The following is a 22,637-nucleotide window of genomic DNA, read 5'->3' on the forward strand; positions in this document are numbered from 1 at the left end:
AATGCGGGCCGTCTGCACCGCACCCACTTGACCCGCTGCCTCATAGGCCTTACCCACAATGGCCGAAGTGGTCCTACATGGCTTGGATGGAAGGGCAGGTTTTCTCCATGCGGGCGATGCAGGGGAGAGATAACTGGCCAGCATCTCTTCAACCCTCGGCATCGTTCCATACCCATGGTCTTCAAGCACCATAATGGCTGAATAGTCTGACATGGCTGGAGAAAATACACATGCCGAAAAGGGATTTTTCCAAGACCTCGATACCTCAGTATGGAGGTCTGGAAGAAATGGCAGACGCCTGCGTGCAGGTGGCTGACGGCCTGAAGTGAGAAAGCGGTCATCCAGCTTAGAATGGACGACACCAACTACCTCTTCAGGCCAATCTAAATTCAGCTTCTCAACAGCCCGAGTTATTACTGTAGCGTCTGGTACAGGTCATTTTAGATTTCATGTCCCAGGCATACTAAATTTCAACATCTACTCTTCAATCAACCTATGAGCAACCCAGTTTTACACACACACAACTGGCTCCAGAATGACTGAAGCCTACACAAAGACCAGATAACCCCATGCGGCTTCTCTGATTGAACTCATAGGGGCCCTCAACCAGAACACACACACACACACACACACACACACACACACACACACACACACACACACACAGACACAACACAATGAGACATTTATTTTACTAATAAAACCCGAAGATAAGGTACTCTAAGGTTCTCATTCTTATAACCCTTTTTGTAATGTGTTCTTCTTTTAAGGCTTGCCTGACTTAAAATTATTTGCTCCTTAATTTCCTGACAAGGGTGTATTTTATTCATGTGTCGGAAAACAACATTGTATTTAACATCAGTTATACTCTAATTACTGATCATGGCATGTTAATGTATACCTGTTCTAATGCTGTATGCTCCTTTAAGGTCTGAGGTCAGAATGTATACGAAGCTATCGTTTTCTTTTTACTTCCCTAATGAAAGTGCATCTTGTTTTGTGTTTCATTTTTGTTTCTTTGCCTTTATAAGAACACAATATCGTATTAACAACAGTTACCCTTCGATTACTGATCTGTGTATGTAATGTACCGCTGCCTTTATACCATCATTACCCTTCATGTTTAGTATCCAAATGACCACAAAATTATCGTTACTCGTTTTTCAAACAATGGTGTATTTTATGTGAGCACGAAAGGTGCCATACCATCTTAATATACCTTGGATAAAACTTTAACGTCATCTAAAAGTTTGATAGCTAAACCACGCCCACAGACACCTGAAACAAAGGGAGTTTTCCCTCCAAAACCTTGACCGAAGTATTGGTCATCTCCCCAAAGATGGGTGGAGTTCGCGACCTTTAAATTGTCACAAACACCACTAATCCGTGGTCAGACTTTTGGAACAGCTTGGAGACGACTCCATCTTCCTTCAAAGAAGTTCCAGCAAGCTTCACTTCCAAGAACGACAACTGCTCTGATCTTCAGGAGAACTTGGAAGAACATCTGACCCCAGCCTAACTGACTTTTCAGAGATTTCTCTGTTGCATCCGGACTCTTGTGCAGTAAGCCAATGCAAGTAACTGTTTCCTTTACCAATCAATTTAGATGTGAAATTTTAAGTAGGAATCTTTCATTGAATCATAAGGTGAATTTAAGTTTCTGTGACGATTTCCCAGTTAGGGTGTGATTAATTTTTGAGTCTAAGCTTGCCATTCCTTTCCTTCCTTTCTCTAGTTTCTTCTTTCCAGTCTCTTCCTCCCTTTCCCCAATTTAAATTTCTTTTGTTTTATTTTCATTTTCGTTTTCCCTATTTCTTTTGTTTGTTTGTGTAGTTAGTTTATGTTGTGTTTGTCTCATTCATTAAATGCCATATTTTTGTGCCAAATAAGTGATTGTCTCTGAGTTTCGCTCACAAATTAAGGTACCTGCAACATCTGGTCTGAACTACATGCTTTATTAAGTTAATTTAATTTAAATTACGGTATAAAGAAAAAGGGGGAGTGAACCTTTCTTGGCCGGGAAGATACCGCCTTCATAGAATTAATAAAGGTTACACGGCCTGTTCGCCGGACGAACAGACCAAATAAGTGTAACGTTAATTCCATTACCGTTAATTTCAACTTAGGTTAAAATATTTAGAAGTCATTATAACACATTATAGTTACTTATAAATATTTACCTTGCTTCGCGAGCCAAAATCGCTACATTACCTGGAGGAGCTCCTCGAACGCGGCTGATTGCGTCGGCCATTCTGAGGTGGAAAGCCCCTCCCCTTCGACATCGAGCTCCTCAGAGCCAGATGGCGAGCGATCGGAGTCAGGGGAGAGGGCAAGAGAAAGGGGAACACCCGTCTCTTGCTCCACCTCCGCTAACTCAACCTGGGAACCCCATGATTGAAGCCGCCGTGCTGCCTCGGCAGACGCAGGACCCGAACCACGAGGCACAGCCGAAGCTGAAAATAAAGCCAGGCGGGATCGGAGCGTGCGGAGAGGAAATCCCTCACTATGCACGCAGCCGGCTCCCTCGAGAGCCGACTGGGCATGCTCCTCTCCCAAACACACCACACAAAGAGAATGCACATCTCCCCCCGTGATAAAGCGGGGGCACGGATGCACGCATCTCTTAAAGTGCTTAGACTGCAACATTTTGCCTAGTCCTTCCCTATTTTTTTCTTTCCCTGCACTTGACAGACAGACAAACAAACGACACACATACACAGAGCGCTTCCTGAAGACAAAGAAAGCTGGAGCAGCGTGATGTAGATGCCCTTATATGGACTTACTGGCAAGTAATTACTCCGTCACATGTCCTTTCCGAGCCAGTAAATGGCATGTGTGCACACAGAGCTTCAGACACAACTACCTCAAAGAAGCATTCCCATAGCGTCAGCACTGACACAGCATCGAGTTCCCTCGAAAGGGACCCCCCACACACACACCTTATCTCATACACCACAGCTTACTGTATTCCATTGCATATATATTCTGTTCTGTAGCTCAGTTCTTTGAGCAGCTGTTTGGAATAAACCAGATTTGATTTCACTCGTGTGGTTTGTTCTCTCAGTGCTCAGGAGTGCTCCTATTGTTTTGCAGAGATAAAGGGATGCGGACGAGTGTGAGGAGGAATCTTTCTTACAAACATAGAACAAAAGGTTATTATAAAGAATAATATAAAGATTAATAGAATGCAAAATTCAAGATTATTATTAGATATATATAGTTCAGAATGTGTATGTATATATCCCCAATGAGCAAGTCTGAGGTGAGTCAGGTGACTGTGGGGAGGAAAAACTCCCTTAGATGGTAAGGAAGAAACCTTGAGAGGAATGAGACACAATGGGGAACCTCATCCTGGTGACACTGGGGGTGTGATAATAATAATAATAATAATAATAATAATAATAATAATAATAATAATAATAATAATAATAATAATAATGCATTTTATTTCATGGCACCTTTCAGAACACCCAAGGTCACCTTACAAGCAATATACAGGTCACTGCATAAAACAAAACACATAAACGAACAGCATATACATATAAAGTGCATTTAAGTCTTAATAAAACATGTTATAAGAAAGCCTGTATAAAAAGATAAGTCTTAAGACGCGTTTTATAAGTCAACAAGCTCTCGCTATTGCGAACATCGAGGGGAAGAGAATTCCATAGGTGGGGGGCAACATAACTAAAAGATCTGGCACCCATAGTAGTGAGTTGAATCCGAGGTACCACAAGAGAATTTGAAAATGAAGATCTGAGTGCACGTGAAGGAATGTAAACCTGGAGAAGTTGAGTAAGGTATTGTGGTGCAAGATTATGAAGTGCCTTATAAGTGAGTAGCAGGATTTTAAACCGAACTCTATATTTTACTGGAAGCCAATGCAATTGCTGGAGAACCGGAGAAATGTGATCAGTATAGGGTGTTCTAGAGAGAACACGAGCTGCTGAATTCTGAACAGATTGCAGTATTGTCGATATGTAAAGAGAAACAGTTAGATTTGTACACAACAGATCTAGTGCCAACAAGCAGAGCCTCAGTTTTATTGCCATTTACCTTCAAAAGGTTCGCTGAGAGCCAGTCTTTAATTTCAGCTAAACAGCTTGACAAAGACTGCGGAGGAAAAGTACCAGTGGGTTTGGCAGATAGGTAGAGTTGGGTGTCATCCGCATAGCAGTGAAAATTAGTACCATATTTCCTCAAGATATCACATAGAGGAAGCATATATATAATGAAAAGAAGTGGGCCCAAGACAGAACCCTGGGGAACACCAGTGGTGACTGTAGATGTTCTTGAACTAAAACCTTTTAATTGAATACGCTGACTGCACCCAGATAGATATGACCTAAACCAAGACAGAACAGTGCCAGTAATACCAATGGAAACTAATCTGTCAATAAGTATGTTTTGTGAGATAGTATCAAAGGCAGCGCTCAAGTCTAGAAGGACAAGTATAGTAAAAAGCCCAGAGTCAGCTGCCAACAGTAGATCATTGATTATTCTGACAAGAGCAGTCTCAGTGCTGTGGTGGGGACGAAAACCAGATTGGAATGTTTCATACAGGTTATTATTGGACAGATGTTCATGAATTTGAGTTGCGATATACTTTTCAACTACCTTAGAGATAAATGGTAAATTTTAAATAGGACGAAAATTTGCAAAATTGAATGGATCACCCCCTGGTTTCTTAAGTGTGGGTGTGATAATAGCAGATTTAAGAGATGGAGGTACAAAACCAGAACCACGTGAAGCATGAACAATTTTGGTAATCAACGGCAAAAGGGCCGGTAAACAAGCTTTTACTAAAGGAGTTGGTAGAGGGTCTAACTGACAAGTCGAAGATTTAGATTTACCTAGCAGACCTACTGTCTTTGAGATAGTTGGTAGTGTAAAATTAGAGAAAACAGAGTGGGGAGGTGTGTGAGTGATAGACTGACAAGAATCATTGTGATTATAAATATACAGTCAAACAAATGTATAGATGCAGAAGATCACATGGAGTTCACACCTTTTTAGTATAGCAGAGTCTAACTGTAGCAGGTAGATCTCTAGATGCCTCAGGATCCTCTCAGAGTCAGCCTCATCTCAGTGGTCCAAAATCTTCATCGCACGGAAGACGATCGGAGCTGGTACAATTTCTGGATGCCTCGGGATGGTAGAAAGAGAGAAACAGTGGAGATTAACATATCTGCTGTTCATAATATTTGCAAGTCTGATGTAATAGTGCACAGTTTTATGGGATGTATTATGTGTACGCCTGACTAAAGAGATGAGTTTTTAATCTACATTTAATCTGGGAAAGTGTGTCTGAGCCCCGAACACTATCAGGAAGACTATTCCAAAGTTTGGGAGCTAGATAAGAAAATGCTCTACCACCTTTAGTAGATATTCTGAGAACTAGCAAAAGTCCTGAGTTTTGTGATCTCAGAGACCGTGAAGGATTGTAACGTGTTAGAAGACTAGTTAGATACATGGGAGCTAAACCATTAAGAGCCTTGTATGTAAGTAGCAGCGGTTTGTAATCAATTCTAAACTTAACAGGTAGCCAGTGTAAAGATGATAAAATTGGGGTTATATGGTCATACTTTCTTGTCCTAGTGAGAACTCTGGCAGCTGCATGTTGGACTAACTGTAACCTATTTATTAAAGATGCAGGACAACCACCTAGTAATGCATTACAATAGTCCAGTCTTGAGGTCATGAAGGCATGAACTAGCTTCTCAGCATCAGATACAGACAGAATGTTTCTCAGCTTGGTGATATTTCTAAGGTGGAAGAAGGCTGTGTTTGTAATATGGTATGATTTTAAAGACAAGTTACTGTCTAATAAACACCAGGTCTTTCACTGTCGAACTACTAGTAACAGTACATCCCTCTAAATGGAAGTTAAGTTGTGAGAGTTTCTGTGCACTGGTTTTTGGACCTATAAGTAATATTTCTGTCTTATCGGAGTTTATAACAGAAAATTACAGCTCATCCAATCTTTTATCTCTCTAAGGCACTGAGTTAATTTGGAAAATTCAGCTATTTCATCTTTTTGATGAGATATATAACTGTGTCGTCAGCATAACAGTGGAAACTAATCCCATGTCTTTTTTTTGACATTTGCACATGCCTCATAATTTCCATCAAACCCTCACAGACACTCTAAGCACGAACACACACAGTAAAAAAGAGCAGAAAAAACATTCACATGAAGCAATTTCCGTTTTTCTCTCAGCCCTTTACGCCTTTACTCAGAAACTTCATGCTTTTTTCTCTGAAGTGAGATTTTATCAAACTGAAATCTGATGAGTTTACAGAGCTGCCACCCAAACATTACCTCTGGAGCTTACACCCTAGCAAACATCTAGCTCTCCCCAAACATCTGGAATGTTTATTATTATTAATGGTGCTTGCAAAGCAACATTCTTATTATTCAATTCAATTCAAGTTTATTTGTATAGCGCTTTTTACAATGGGCTTTGTCTCAAAGCAGCTTTACAGAACATAAACATAGAACAGAAGGTAAACATAAAGAGAAATATAGAGAATTAATATAGTAAAAATTCAAGATATACAGTATATAGTTCAGTGTTTATGTATGTATGCATATGTATTTATCCCCAATGAGCAAGTCTGAGGTGACTCAGGCAGCAGTGGCAAGGAAAAACTCCCTTAAATTAATTAAAATAAAATCCTGGGGTTGTTCTGGTTATTTCCTATGAGTTTGCTCAGGTGCTCAGCCCTAGCAGCTTTTAGAGCCTGTCTATAGCTGGACATACTGTCCTTATACACAATTCTAAAAACCTCTAATTTAGTTTTTCTCCACTTTATGGGTACGAAGTTATGGGCTTCTCTCTTGAGGGTGTGAGTATGACTATTATACCATGGTGCAAGTGTTTTATCTCTAACCTTCTGTAATCTGACTGGGGCAACAGTGTCTAATGTGCTAGTGAATATAGCACCTATGCTGTTAGTCATTACATCTAGGTCGTTTGTGTTTAAGGGTACAGTAAGAAGTCCAGGCAGATCAGGCAGGTTATTTGTGAATCTGTCTTTAGTGGTCAGAATAATAGTTCTACTGAGTCGATAATGTGGTGAGACACAGTTAGTCTGTTCTACAGGTAGTGTGTACAGTATGAGGTAATGGTCTGTGATGTCATCACTTTGAGGTATGATCTATATCAGTGATATCTATTCTGTGTGATATTATTAAATCTACTGTATGATTACAACGATGAGTTGCTTTAGTGATGTTTTGTTTAAGCCCAAGTGAGTTTAGTAAGTCCATAAATGTGAGTCCTAAAGCATCATTTGTGTCGTCAACATGAATGTTAAAGTCTCCTACAATTAGTGCTTTATCAAAATTAACCATTAGGTCTGAAAGAAAGTCTGTGAATTCTCTAAGAAAATCGGTGTAGTGTCCTGGGGGTCTGTACATGGTCACTAGAGCAAGAGACATCAGGGATTTCTTTGTGTGCATGTGCGATAGTGTAACCTTAAGGACAAGCATGTCAAAAGAATTAAATCTACCAACACAGATTCACAAATTACAGCCCTGCGCCCAAAATATGCAAAATCAAAAAACTTTTTACAACATGGACATGTGACATATCAAAACACTCAGAATACTAAGGGGAACTTCCTCACGTGCAATTTGATGAAGTCACGTGACGTCATGTGATTTCACGTGAAAATAAAAAATTTGCACAACATGCACATGTGACATGCTGTCTGCCCCTGGTAGGGTCTCCCAAGGCAAACAGGTTCTGGGTGACGGGCCAGACAAAGAGTGGTTCAAAACCCCCTGAGAAAAGATATATCAAGGTCCGTGACGTCGCTCGGTATGGTGCAACCGGGGCCCCACTCTGGAGCCAGGCCCGAGGTTAGGGCTCGCATGCGAGGGCCTGGTGGCCGGGTCGTACCTCATGGGGCCTGGCCAAGCTCAGCCTGGAAGAGCGACATGGGGCCAATCTCCTGTTGGCCCACCACCTGCAGGAGGAACCGTAAGGGGCCAGTGCAATGTGGATTGGGTGGCAGTCGAAGGCGGAGGTGGAGGCGACCCAATCCCCGGACACAGAATCTGGCTCTAGGGACATGGAATGTCACCTTGCTGGGGGGGAAGGAGCCTGAGCTGGTGCAGGAGGTTGATAGATACCGAATAGAGATAGTTGGGGTCCCCTCCACACACAGCTTGGGCTCTGGAACCCAACTCCTCGACAGAGGCTGGACTCTCTACTACTCTGGAGTCGCCCATGGTGAGAGGCGGCAGGCTGGTGTGGGCTTGCTCATACCCCCCCAGCTCAGCAGCCATGTGTTGGAGCTCACCCCAGTGAACGAGAGGATCATTTCCCTGCGCCTTCAGGTTGGGGATAGGTCTCTAACTGTTATTTGTGCTTACGGGCCAAATGGCAGTGTAGAGTACCCAACCTTCTTGGTATCTCTGGGAGGGGTGCTGGAAAGTGCTCCGACCGGGGACTCCGTCGTTCGACTGGGGACTTCAACACTCACGTGGGCAGTGACAGTGGACTTCTGTTATTGGACTTCTGTGCTAGTCACAGTTTGTCCATAACAAATACCATGTTCAAGCATAAGGGTGTCCATCAGTGCACGTGGCACCAGGACACCCTAGGTCGGAGGATGATGATCGACTTTGTGGTCGTTTCATTTGACCTCCAGCCATAAGTCTTGGACACTCGGGTAAAGAGAGGCGGAGTGTCAACCAATCACCACCTGGTGGTGAGTTGGATCCGATGGTGTTGGTGGAAGTTGGACAGACGTGGCAGATCCAAATGTACTGTGAGGGTCTGCTGGGAGCGTTTGGCAGAGTCTCCGGTCAGAGAGATCTTCAACTCCCACCTCCGGCAGAGCTTCAACCAGATCCCGAGGGCAGTTGGAGACATTGAGTCCGAGTGGACCACACTGTTTACAGTGGAAGTGGGAATCCGCTGACTTCGACTGGGGACATCCTCGGATGGTGGAAGGAGTGGTTCGAGGTTCTCCTCATCCCCACTGACATATCTTCCACTGAGGAAGCAGAAGCCATGGGCTCAGTTGGGGACTTGTTGATCCTGCAAGCTGAGGTCACTGAGGTAGTTGAGAAGCTCCTCAATGACAAGGCACCGGGGGTAGATGAGATCCGCCCTGAGTACCTCAAGTCTCTGGATGTTGTGGGGCTGTCTTGGTTGACACACTTCTGCAACATTGCGTGGCAGCTGGAGACAGTGCCTCTGGACTGGCAGACTGGGGTGGTGGTCCCTCTGTTTAAGAAGGGGGACCGGAGGGTGTGTTCCAACTACAGGGGGATCACACTCCTCAGCCTTCCCAGAAAAGTCTATGCCAGGGTACTGGAGAGGAGAATTTGGTCGATAGTTGAACCTCGGATTCAGGAGGAACAATGCAGGTTTCATCCCGGTTGTGGAACACTGGACCATCTCTATACCCTCGCCAGGTTGCTGGAGGGTTCATGGGAGTTTGCCCAACCAGTCCACATGTGTTTTGTGGATCTGGAGAAGGCATACAACTGTGTCCCTCGTGGTAACCTGTGGGGGTGCTCTGGGAGTATGGGGTCCGGGGCCCTCTGCTAAGGGCTGTCCGGCCCATATATGACCGCAGCAGGAGTTAGGTTCGCATTGCCAGCAGTAAGTCAGACTTGTTCCAGGTGCATGTCAGACTCCAGCAGGGCTGCCCTTTGTCACCGGTCCTGTTCATTATTTATATGTACAGGATTTCTAAGTGCAGTCGGGGGCCAGAGGGAGTCCAATTTTGGGACCATGCAATTTCATCTCTGCTTTTTGCAGATGATGTTTTCCTGTTGGCTTTCTCAAATTAGGACCTTCAGCGTGCACTGGGGTGGTTCGCAGCCGAGTGTGATGCTTCGGGGATGAGAACCAGCACCTCCAAGTCCGAGGCCATGGTTCTCAGCTGGAAAAGGGTGGGTTGCTCCCTTCAGGTTGGTGGAGAGTTCCTGCTATAAGTGGAGGAATTTAAGTATCTTGGCGGTCTTGTTCACGAGTGAGGAAAGTATGGAGCAGGAGATCGACAGGCAGATTGGTGTGTCTTCTGCAGTTATGCTGTCGATATACCGGTCTGTTGTGGTGAAGAAAGAGCTGAGCAGCAAGGCGATGCTCTCTATTTACCAGTCGATCTACATTCCTCCCCTCACCTATCGTCATGAGCTTTAGGTCATGACCGAAAGGACAAGATCCCGGATACAGGCGGCCGAAATGAGTTTCCTCCGCAGGGTGGCTGGGCGCTCCCTTAAAGATAGGGTGAGGTAAAGCCACTAAAGATACAGTGAGTAAAGCCACTGTTCCTCCAAATCGAGAGGAGTCAGCTGAGGTGGCTCGGGCATCTGTTCTGGATGCCTCCTGGACGCCTCCCTGGACAGGTGTTCCGGGCATGTCCAACCGGGTGGAGGCCCCGGAAGACCTAGGACATGCTGAAGGGACTATGTCTCTCAGCTGGCCTGGGAACATCTCGGTATTCCCCGGAAGAGAATAGGGAAATAGGGAGAGGGAAAGTTGGGCATCCCTGCTTAGACTGCTGCTCCCGCGACCTAGCCCCAGATAAGCGGTAGAAGATGGATAGATGGATGGATGGACATGTGACATATCAAAACACTCAGCACAATGAGGGGAACTGCCTCACGTGTATTCTGGTCACGTCACGTAAATATTTAGCAAAACATGGATATGTGACATATCAAAACACTCAGCACAATGAGGGGAACTGCCTCACGTGTATTCTGGTCACGTCATGTGATGTCACTTGACGTCATGTGATGCCACATGAAAATAAAAAATTATCACAACATGGACATGTCATATATCAAAACACTCAGCACAAAGTGCCTCACATGTATTCCGGTCATGTCACGTGACATCACGTGACATCACATGAAAATAAAAAAATAGCACAACATGGACATGTGACATATCAACACACTGAGCACAAAGAGGGGACCTTCCTCAAGAGTATTCAGATGATGTCACATGCTCGTCTCCACTAGCCTCCAAGATTTGCCACATGCAAGCACCATTCAAATTTTCTTCAGGAAATGTACATTCTAGTTAATGGTGCTCGCAAAGAAACATTCTTATTATTCTGCATACTTATTATTATTCTTCTGGTTCAAATTTTGGCACGTAACTTGAACTGCAGCTTTTGTCCTAGACCCATGAATGAGGTGTCAAATCGACTGGCTCATTTGTCCTCGTGTGTTCATGTGCTCTGACCACCTGATAAAGCACATGCATGTTCACAACGAGCAGGGAGGCACAGAAAATCCCTAACCTGCCTCCATCAGTGACAGAGCTCTGACTACTAAACCACCTACTGGGGTGGCACCGAACCTGCGACTGAAAAGTGAAAGCAGTGCAAGTGGAGACGAGACACCAGCAAATATTACCTAACTGGCTTATCCCTGAAGCTAATGCTGTACTGCAACATTAGCTGATGTCACCTGATTCATTTCACATGCTAACATTTCCAACACTTCTATATCACTGAATAAGGCACTAGATGATTTAAACAGTATATGTGTTTAGGGCTGTTAGCATCAACTGATTATCACTAGATAAAATTAGTGTTACTGGGGTGTTTTAGTTAGCATTAACACAAATTGTTACTGAATTATAACTGTAGAATATCAATAAACAGTTTGTGCATGGTTGTTAGCTTTCTATACTGGTTTGCTAATAGTAGGGATAGCACAGTTAGCATTATCTGGTTAGGACTGAATATAATTGCTGCAGTTAGCATTAAGTTAGTAATAATAAAATTATCACTGTTTAAGATTGCTCACAAACTTTATCACTGAATAATAGTGATTTGTTGTTACCACAGACTGTGTGATATTATGTGGTGTTAGCAGCATTAGCATAGCCAGAGAGTCATGAGTAACATGTAGTGCTGGTGAATATAACACAGTTATTAGAGTTAACACTGTTTACATTAGAGCTGCTAATAATAGTAATTGCCGTTAGCACACACACACACACACACACACACACACACACAAACACATACACACACACAAACACATACACACACACACACACACACACACACACAAATACATACACACACACACACACACACACACACAAACACATACACACACACAAACACACACACACACAAACACACATACACACACATGCAAACACACACTTAGATGTAGAATTTAATAAAGTAAAGTTTGTTTCAGTTGATGATCAGGGGTCTCATTTATAAAACTGTGCGTAGGATCCCTACTAAAAGTTTACGTACGTCCAAAAGCCAAAAATGGCGTACGGCAAAAAAAAATTCTGTGCGTACGCACACCTGTAAGCAATGTTCCCTTTATAAATCACAGATCACCCGCAGATGTGCGTACGTGAACCAGCCTCAAATCATGCCCTGTACACACCCATTTTTAACCATAAATAGTCAATGCAAATCACAGCGCAGGCACGAGAGTGGACCTCGTTATAATGAGTTTCCTCTGCGCTCTGTGTGTTTAAAAATGGGGTGAGGAGCAGCGTCTCAGGGGTAGCCACTGTCACCTGTAGGTTATAATTATATTAAAAACAAAATTGTTATAATTATATTAAAAACAAAATTGTTACAGTTTCTAATTTTTAATACTGTTAAACTCACCAAGAAGCCAGCCATCACGTAGCTACTGCGCCTGCATTTAGTCTGTTCCCTACACTGTTATGTGTCAAGATAAAGGAATCATGTGTTGAACCAGGCCAGCGTGCCACAATGTTTGTGAGGGTCGTGTTGAAATCACATATGATTTACACATTAATAGAATGCACATGCTTTCTATTAACATAAGCAAATTCATTTGCAGATGGTGCCCTTATAGCAACATGAGCGCAGTCAATTCCGCCGATTACATTTGGGAAACCAGACATTGCTGCAAATTGCATTATAATTTCGGCCTGTTCTCACACAGTGTAGGGGAACCTGATGTATCTCACACAGTGTAGGGGAACCTGATGTATCTCACACAGTGTAGGGGAACCTGATGTATCTCGCACAGCGTAGGGGAACCTGATGTATCTCGCACAGCGTAGGGGAACCTGATGTATCTCGCACAGTGTAGGGGAACCTGATGTATCTCACACAGTGTAGGGGAACCTGATGTATCTCACACAGTGTAGGGGAACCTGATGTATCTCACACACTGTAGGGGAACCTGATGTATCTCACACAGTGTAGGGGAACCTGATGTACCGACTACCCATATTAAGTATACCATTCAAAACGACATATATTATGGCACTCAGGGACGGCTGTGATATACAAGACCTATAGGGTGAGATGATAGATTCCAATAGAATTATTTCATATACAAAAAGGCCTTAGACACAAAGTTGAGGATTACTTATATATTTTTTTTATATAAATAATTTACCTGTCTGCCAATTCCCGCTGGAAACAGCCGGTTGCCAAGAACCCCAGAGTGTTGCCCTCTCTAATACTGCACCCAGTTCAACACATATATCTAAGAGCACAGCTCTATCTAAATCAGCTTATCGTTCTCTCCTTATTCTCCCATTGGCGTAATCAGTGGGAGAAGCAGTGCTATCATGAAGCACTACATACCCGGGTCACCAGAGGATTTATATGTTTCTAGCAATTAGACTGATCGTTAACACCTTGACAAAATCACAGAATTAATTTGTGTGTGAAAATTTAAGACGAAAATGTTATAGTGAGCACATGCTTCTTCATGACGGTTTTGTAATGAACACCGTAATAGTTAGGACCGATGATGAGGAGCGATTGTGCTTCATGACTGTATTTGCAGACTTTGACATTTTATGATATATGTACATTAAGGAAAATATTTAGTTTTTACACTGTGTTCTGCAGTTCTCTAATAAAAGGGTATTTCATGCTATTCTGTATAACATGTAGACACGCCATCTCCTCCTGCGCTCCCGTTGTGGACAATGTGACTGTAAGGCTGATTATTCATTCATTCATTCATTCATTCATTCATTCATTCATTCATTCATTCATTCATCTTCTACCACTTATCCGAACGACTCGGGTCACGGGGAGCCTGTGCCTATCCTCAGGTGTCATTGGGCATCAAGGCAGGATACACCCTGGACGGAGTAGCGCTGATTATTATTATTATTATTATTATTATTTTATTTTTAATACATTTTGAATTATGTTTGGATTTTACTAGATGTATGTAGCCTAAAACAATCGGCACAAGTAACACTGTTGGATTTAATCTTCATGATAATGTGCATATAACGTATGAAATGGAGTGAAAATTAAATGTCATTAATTCTTATAATCGTTCTTCTCATATGAATTTTCTACAATCTAACTTCAGTTCACGACCTCACCATCTGTGTCGCTAATTCCCTTTGTCTCCAGAATGTGCGTACGCATGGCTCAAAGTTTGTTTAAAGATGAGCACATTTTCCCGTCAAGTTTGTTTTTTTATAGATCACAACATTTGCACGAAAACTGGCATACGCACGTTAGCAGCCCCGTTTTGTGCGTACGCACGCTTTATAAATGAGTCCCCTGGTGACTTTATGATGTGGTGAAGTTTCACTCAAACTTGACTTGTCTGACTTTTAGTTTAATATTTAATTCTTTTCATACTTTTATTTCTGAGTATAATTTATTAAAGAATTAAAGAGCAGAAACTCACACAAACATTTATTACCTATGTATAAATTAAGAGCTGAATAGCTAATAATAATAATAATAATAATAATAATAATAATAATAATAATAATAATAATAATAATAATAATAACAAGAAGAAGAAGAAGTAGGAGGAGGAAAAGAAGAAGAAGAAGAAGAAGAAGAAGAAGAAGAAGAAGAAGGAGAAGAAGAATAGAGTGGGTTGATGTTAGTGGGTTGATGTTATTTTGTTGCTCACTTTGTCTTGTCTGAGTTCGATGACGCTTCACTCTGTTATTGTCATTAGGCAAGGCAAGGCAAGGCAAGTTTATTTGTATAGCACATTTCATACACAGAGGTCATTGAAAGTGCTTTACATAGAAATTTGAAAACAATTTATAAAAGAGAAAAAGAAATATATATGAAAAATAAGAAACACTATAAAATCATAACAAAAACAAATAACAACTAGATTTGTAAAGTTTGTAGCGACAAACTTTGATGTTGGCTTTGACGGTGCATGTATTTGCAAAGGCTGGTGCATTTTGGAGGAGATTGGACAGAAAGAATGTGAAAGCTACTGGACCGCTAGGGTGCCAATACTTTTGGAGGTGAGCGGACATGAGCATGTGACGTGATCCGAATATCCGTGCGGTGCTGAGTGTTTTGATATGTCACATGTCCATGTTGTGCAAATTTTTAATTTTCATGTGACGTCACGTTACGGCACGTGCCATCATGTGACGTGACCAGAATACCCGTGGGGCCGTTCCCCTCATTGTGCTGAGTGTTTTGATATGTCACATGTCCATGTTGTGCAAATTTTTTATTTCGCTTGTTTTGGGGCGGGGCTACATGTGACGTCACGTGACGTGACCAGAATACCCGTGGGGCAGTTCCCCTCAATGTGCTGAGTGTTTTGATATGTCACATGTCCATGTTGTGCAAATTTTTGATTTCGCTTGTTTTGGGGGCGGGGCTAAACGTGACATCACGTGACGTGACCAGAATACCCGTGGGGCAGTTCCCCTCATTGTGCTGAGTGTTTTGATATGTCACATGTCAATGTTGTACAAATTTTTGATTTCGCTTCTTTTGGGGGCGGGGCCACACGTGACGTCACGTGACGTGACCAGAATACCCGTGGGGCAGTTTCCCTCATTCTGCTGAGTGTTTTGATATGTCACATGTCCATGTTGTGCAAATTTTTGATTTTGCTTGTTTTGGGGGCGGGGCTACACGTGACGTCACGTGACGTAACCAGAATACCCGTGGGGCAGTTCCCCTCATTGTGCTGAGTGTTTTGATATGTCACATGTCCATGTTGTGCAAATTTTAAATTTTCACATAACCTCACGTGACGTCACGTGACGTAACCAGAATACCCGTGGGGCAGTTCCCCTCAATGTGCTGAGTGTTTTGATATGTCACATGTCCATGTTGTGCAAATTTTTGATTTCGCTGATTCTGGGGGCGGGGCTACACGTGACGTCACGTGACGTAACCATAATACCCGTGGGGCAGTTCCTGAGTGCTGAGTGTTTTGATATGTCACATGTACATGATGTGAAATTTTTACATTTTCACGTGACGTGACCAGAATACCCGTGGGCAGTTCCCCTCAATGTGCTGAGTGTTTTGATACGTCACATGTCCATTTTGTGCAAATTTTTAATTTTGCTTTTTGGGGGGCGGGGCTACATGTGACATCACGTGACGTCATGTGACATGAGCAGAATACCCGTGGGGCAGTTCCCCTCATTGTGCTGAGTGTTTTGATATGTCACATGTCCATGTTGTGCAAATTTTTGATTTCGCTTGTTTTGGGGGCGGGGCTACACGTGGCGTCATGTGGTGTCGAGTGACGTCACCAGAATACCCGGTGGGGTGCCAATACTTTTGGCAAAAAGTGGCTACTGAGGGTTTGGACATTTCATGTCAATACTGCAGTCATTATGGGATTCTACTTATTATACTGCATAGAACATGTAATTCTTAATGTAATTAAGAATGTAATTAATGTAATACATGCAATTCTTAATGTTGGATGTATTGTGTGTGTGAGAGCTTAGAGGACTTTTCGGAATTCCCTATTCAACTCTATGGGATGTTCGATCGAAAATTCGAAACCGAAAATTCCGTCGGAACTCCGGAATAAAAACTTTGTCCGGAGTAAGGTCCTAAAGAACCTGTCCGAGTTCGGTGTAAATCGCTCGAAAACTTGCCGAGTTATAAACCTCAAAAGTTTATAATGGAAGTCTATGGGAAAAAAGGCCACTTTGAGCTTCCGTACCGGGAATGCCGGAATTCCAATCGCTTAGAAAAATAGAAGCAACAAACTTCAGACCAGGATCTACGACATATCCGAATTTGGTGCATGTGGCTCAAACGCCCTGGGCCGCATTTTTTTAAATAAATTTTTGTCTAATAATAATAATAATAATAATATTAATAATAATAATAATAATAATAATAATAATAATAATAATAATAATAATAATAATAATAATAATAATAATAATAATAATAATAATAATAATGATAATAATAATAATAATAATAATAATAATAATAATAATAATAAGCTTATAACGGAAGTCAGAATGTTGGCTTCTACAAAGCCAACATAATTAAAGAAAATAAATGTGATTTTAATTAAACACATTAAACACAATTCTTTAAAATCTGAATCAGCAGTTTCATTATTTAAAGATGAAGGTGCAGAATATTAGTAAATGGTAGCTGTTATTTTAGTAAGTTGTTTGTAATTATGGCTTGTGAAGCCGAGGATCCATTTGCAAGCTTTATTAACAAACTCGTAGTACAACAGGCAAGGGTCAAAACCAGCAAACACAGCAATGAAGGAGACACAGAAATCGTAGTCAAATAAACGGGCAGAAAGTCAGGGCAGGCGGCAAACAATCAAGAAACAGGGAAAAACAGAACAAAGTAATAAACCAGGGAAAACACAGGAAAGCGAATGCTCAGACTGACAGCCGTAGCAAATCGAGACTTCGCACTGAGGTCAGGTTCAGGTGTAACTTTATAGGAAGTGGGTGATTGGCAGCAGCTGGCGGTGTAATCAGTCGCGGTGAGAGGATAATGTGAGATGCAGTCTGGAAACTGTTAGTACTCGAAGAGGGCGGAATGCAGGTCGTCGGGCACATACATCTTGGTGGGAGGACAGTCCTCAAGAGGCGGAGACAGCACATTGGATTGGAAGATCTCTGTCATAATATCCCACTGAATAGGGGCGACGACTTGAGTTTCAGGGATGATGGTTTCCGTAATAGTGTCCTGGTCCGGCTCATTGTACAGGCGAGAGAGTGCGTCAGCTTTAATGTTTTTGGATCCTGGTCTGTAAGTGGCCATAAACTGGAAACAGGTGAAAAACAGGGCCCATCGGGCTTGGCGGGGGTTCATTCATTTGGTGGAGCGTAAATACTCCAGATTCTTGTGGTCAGTGAGGACTGTGAATGGGTGTTGAGTGCCCTCTAGCCAGTGCCCCCACTCCTCGAATGCTGTCTTCATGGCTAGTAATTGCGCCATGTGCAATGCGCTCCGTGGGCCAGGGTTTTCGGGAAAAGTACGCACACGGATACATCTTATTCGCCGAACCCTGCTGCTGGGGAAAGAACTGCCCCTTTTCCGGTATTGGAGGCATCAACTTCGACGATAAATGGTCGGGTAGGATCAGGGTGATGGAGAATGGGAGCCGTGGTGAACCTCTCCTTCAGTAGCTGGAAAGCCCTGATGGCCTCGGGTGACCAGGTGAGACACGACGGCGCCTTTTTGGTCATGAACGTGAGACGTGCAGCTATAGTGCCGAACCCACGGATGAAGTGGCGGTAAAAGTTCACAAACCCAAGGAAACGTTGCAATTCCTTGATGGTCTGAGGTTGAGGCCAGTTCACCACCGCTTGTACCTTTGAATCATCCATTGCGACCCTCTCAGTTGAAATGACGTAAGCCAAGAACGATGTTGAGGTCTTATGAAATTCACACTTCTAGTCCTTAGCATAGAGTCAGTGTTGGATCAGACATTTCAGCAAGGCCTTCACATGTCGAAGGTGTTCTGCTAGCGTCTCGGAGTAAACAAGGGTGTCGTCAATATAGACAATAACCCAGCGGTCCAGCATGTCACGGAAAACATCGTTAATAAAGGACTGGAACACGGACGGGCTGTTAGAAAGGCCGAACGGCATGACCAAGTATTCATAGTGTCCAGACTGGGTAGAAAAGGCGGTTTTCCATTCATTTCCCTCTCTTATGCAGATGAGGTTGTATGCGCTGCGCAGAAACCTCAGCAGAACACTTCGATATTAAAGTTTTACCTTAAAGACACAGACTTTACCAACAGATTTTAAGTTTTGTATTTCTGCTCATTACTAGTGTCATTATTTGGTGTTTATTCGGTTTGTAATAACCCTAACATTTACTCATTTGGTCACTCTCTCTGACCTGAGCTCAGGTTCTGTGACTGGGAGCCAGTGCAGAGTGGATAAGATCAATTTCTATTAATTTTCTAATGATTTTTCTTAAGATCTCGTCACCTGATCATGTTGTGTGGGTCAGATAACTGATAATAAATCAAATCAAATCAAATCAAATTTTATTTGTCACATACACATGCATACAGGGTACAGGGTACGACATGCAGTGAAATGCTTTATGCAACTGTCTGGTATAAGAATAAAAAGTATAAAAAAAGCAACAACAACAAAAAAAATAAATAATAAATCAGTCGGGGAGATTATTGATAAACCTCTGTTCAGTAGAGGAAGTGAACAGTTTCAGTTTATCTGTGCATTTGAATGACATCTGATTTTATTAAAGATAAAAATCACTTTAATATTCACACACTCACAAAATACAAAAAAAAAGAACAACAGATTTTTTTTTCATATCAGAATTAAACTTTATGAGAGGGAAAAGGTGATAGTGAGTCAGTGTAAAAAATCTTAATATGAAAATATAACGTCAAAAATAAAGACTTTTAAATATACTATTTATTATTATGCAAATCATTATGCACAACAGCCTTATTACTAATAAATGAATCACATCCCACATCCTATATTACACACACACAATCACATACTGATTATTTTAATATAAGATCAGCGTACATTGTGGAATTATTCTGTCTGTTATCCCGTCCAAGCAAATTAATCTACTAAAAATACACAGTTCTTCTCAATGGCCATAACTGTGTGTAGCACAGCAGGAAGCGAAAATCAGGAATGAGCAGCAGGTTGGACAAAATATGATGATATATATTATATATTGTAACTAAAATGATGACGTTCTATAAGATTGTCTACAGACACATAATCATCTTGTCCTGGACACTGGGGTCCACCTACTATACACACTGCACTCATAGATATATGTAATATACTGCAAAAATATTACAGACAGGGTTACAGATACAGTTAGTATTTCCTCAGTAAAGAATTTTCACTCTACATTTTGTGACACAGGAATAAACGGTTTCTCTTCAGCTGTGGAAGAAGATTGTCCTGGCTTTCCGTTTGTATCAGCACTGCAGCCTTCATCTTCTCCCTCACTTCTGTTCTCATTCCCTTCTTCAAAGAATTCAGGGTGTTTACGCTTAAAGAATCCACACTGAGAGAGACAGGAGGATATGGGGTAAGAGAAACAGACAGAGAGACGGGAGGATATGGGGTAAGAGAAACAGACAGAGAGACGGGAGGATATGGGGTAAGAGAAACAGACAGAGAGACGGGAGGATATGGGGTAAGAGAAACAGACAGAGAGACGGGAGGAGATGGAGTAGGAAAGACAAAGACAGAGACAGGAGGAGATCTGATCTTTACAGAAACGTGTTTAGGACTAAAATGACGGTTTACACGAGGCATCACAGTGCCGGTGTGTACTGGTCTGTACTTTAGTGTACTGGTGTGAACTGGAGTGTACTGGTGTGTACTTTAGTGTACTGGTGTGAACTGGAGTGTACTGGTGTGTACTGGTCTGTACTTTAGTGTACTGGTGTGAACTGGAGTGTACTTTAGTGTACTGGTGTGAACTGGAGTGTACTGGTGTGTACTTTAGTGTACTGGTGTGAACTGGAGTGTACTGGGCTGTACTTTAGTGTACTGGTGTGAACTGGAGTGTACTGGTGTGTACTTTAGTGTACTGGTGTGAACTGGAGTGTACTGGTGTGTACTGGTCTGTACTTTAGTGTACTGGTGTGAACTGGAGTGTACTTTAGTGTACTGGTGTGAACTGGAGTGTACTGGTGTGTACTGGTCTGTACTTTAGTGTACTGGTGTAAACTGGAGTGTACTGGTGTGTACTGGTCTGTACTTTAGTGTACTGGTGTGTACTGATATGTGCTGGAGTTTGCTGGAGTGTACTGTGTAGTGTGGTGTGATTGGTGTGTATTTTATGCTACAGTTCTGAGTACTGTGTATTAGCTATAACCAGCAGCTCTTACTGAGCTGAGCTCTGATTGGCTTTTACCTTTAACAGCAGAACAAATATGATGATGAGCAGGAGAAATCCGAGAAATCCACTTCCCACACTGATTGCTATTACATCAGGAGGAATTACCAGCTCTAATTTCAGAGTCATCTATAATCACACACACACACACACACACACACACACACACACACACACACACACACACACACACACACACACACACACACACACATTTAACATTGACACCATTAACACTATTAACTCTACCAACACTACTGATTTCCATCACTACCATCAGACACAACTGGGCACTTACACCACTGTTAGCTGGCTGACAGTTAAATATTCTATCTGTCATACATTCATCAGTCCAGTTAATTGTAAGCAAGTAAACACCATAATCTGAGACAGGAAACATACCATAGTGTGGTGAAATATGATGGTGTCATTCTGTAAAAGTAAAACATCTGGCAGTTAGAAATACAGAAATAAGATAAACACAAGTGCGTGTGTGTGTGTGTGTGTGTGTGTGTGTGTGTGTGTGTGTGTGTGTGTGTGTATGTGAGAGTTTCTGTTCTCACTTCTCTGCCACTGGAAACCTGACGATACAGCTTTTTATCAAAGTCCAGCTGAGCAGAAACAGAAAATTCGTCCTCTTCCTTAAACTCACTGAAAATGAAATTCTACAGAGGAACAGGATAAAGACAGACAGAGCTCAGTTTGTGAGGGTATACATGTGTGTGTGTGTGTGTGTGTGTGTGTGTGTGTGTGTGTGTGTGTGTGTATGTGTGTATATGTGTGTGTATATGTGTGTGTGTGTGTGTGTAGGTGTGTGTATGTGTGTGTGTATATGTGTGTGTGTGTGTGTGAGTGTGTGTGTGTGTGTGTGAGTGTGTGTAGGTGTGTGTATGTGTGTGTGTGTGTGTGTGAGTGTGTGTGTGTGTGTATGTGTGTGTGTATATGTGTATGTGTGTGTGTGTATGTGTGTGTGTGTGTGTGTGTGTGTGTGTGTGTGTGTGTGTGTGTGTGTGTATGTGTGTGTATGTGTGTTTGTGTGTGATGTTTGTTTGTTGTGTGTGTTGTATTGTGTGTGTATGTTTGTTTGTATGTTTTTATGTTTTTTATGTTTGTTGTATTTTTGTGTTTTTTTTATTGTGTGTGTGTGTGTGTGTGTGTGTGTGTGTGTGTATGTGTGTGTATGTGTATGTGTATGTGTATGTGTACGTGTGTTTGTTATTACCCCTGTATAATTTTGTTTATTAGGGAAGGAGACGAGAGTGCTCCAATTAAACCGGACATCAGAAACAGGATCCAATAAGAAAGGAGCACACTTGAAGAATACACAGTTCTCAACTGGACACTCCTGCAGGACATCCCATAATAACACTGAGTGAGTAATGCCATAGTAACCAAACATGTTAAACAGAAGAGTTGGAAACATGACAGTCATGTAGAAGTCCTGTTCCTGTGCAGTGATGTTCAGTTATCTCTGATCAATGTTTATAATTTAGTGAACCGTCTCATCACAGTCATAAACCTTCACAGAGTAAATACAG

General features: G+C 42.1%; 1 protein-coding gene across 1 annotated transcript in view; it reads right to left on the reverse strand.

The window, feature by feature from the left end:
* Window positions 1-19,622: 19,622 nt before the first annotated feature.
* The window catches only part of LOC113636962 (integrin alpha-X-like), a 33,730-nt gene continuing 30,715 nt past the window's right edge, over window positions 19,623-22,637 (reverse strand). The window contains exons 27-31 of the mRNA XM_027137325.2: window positions 22,322-22,444; window positions 21,663-21,764; window positions 21,502-21,531; window positions 21,118-21,228; window positions 19,623-20,259 (exon numbers count right to left, since the gene is read on the reverse strand). Coding sequence (XP_026993126.2) covers window positions 20,092-20,259; window positions 21,118-21,228; window positions 21,502-21,531; window positions 21,663-21,764; window positions 22,322-22,444 — 534 coding nt within the window. The 3' untranslated portion in view covers window positions 19,623-20,091. The remainder of the gene's footprint in view (window positions 20,260-21,117; window positions 21,229-21,501; window positions 21,532-21,662; window positions 21,765-22,321; window positions 22,445-22,637) is intronic.

Source organism: Tachysurus fulvidraco, chromosome 18 (assembly GCF_022655615.1).
Source record: "Tachysurus fulvidraco isolate hzauxx_2018 chromosome 18, HZAU_PFXX_2.0, whole genome shotgun sequence".
Classification (NCBI taxonomy): Eukaryota; Metazoa; Chordata; class Actinopteri; order Siluriformes; family Bagridae; genus Tachysurus; species Tachysurus fulvidraco.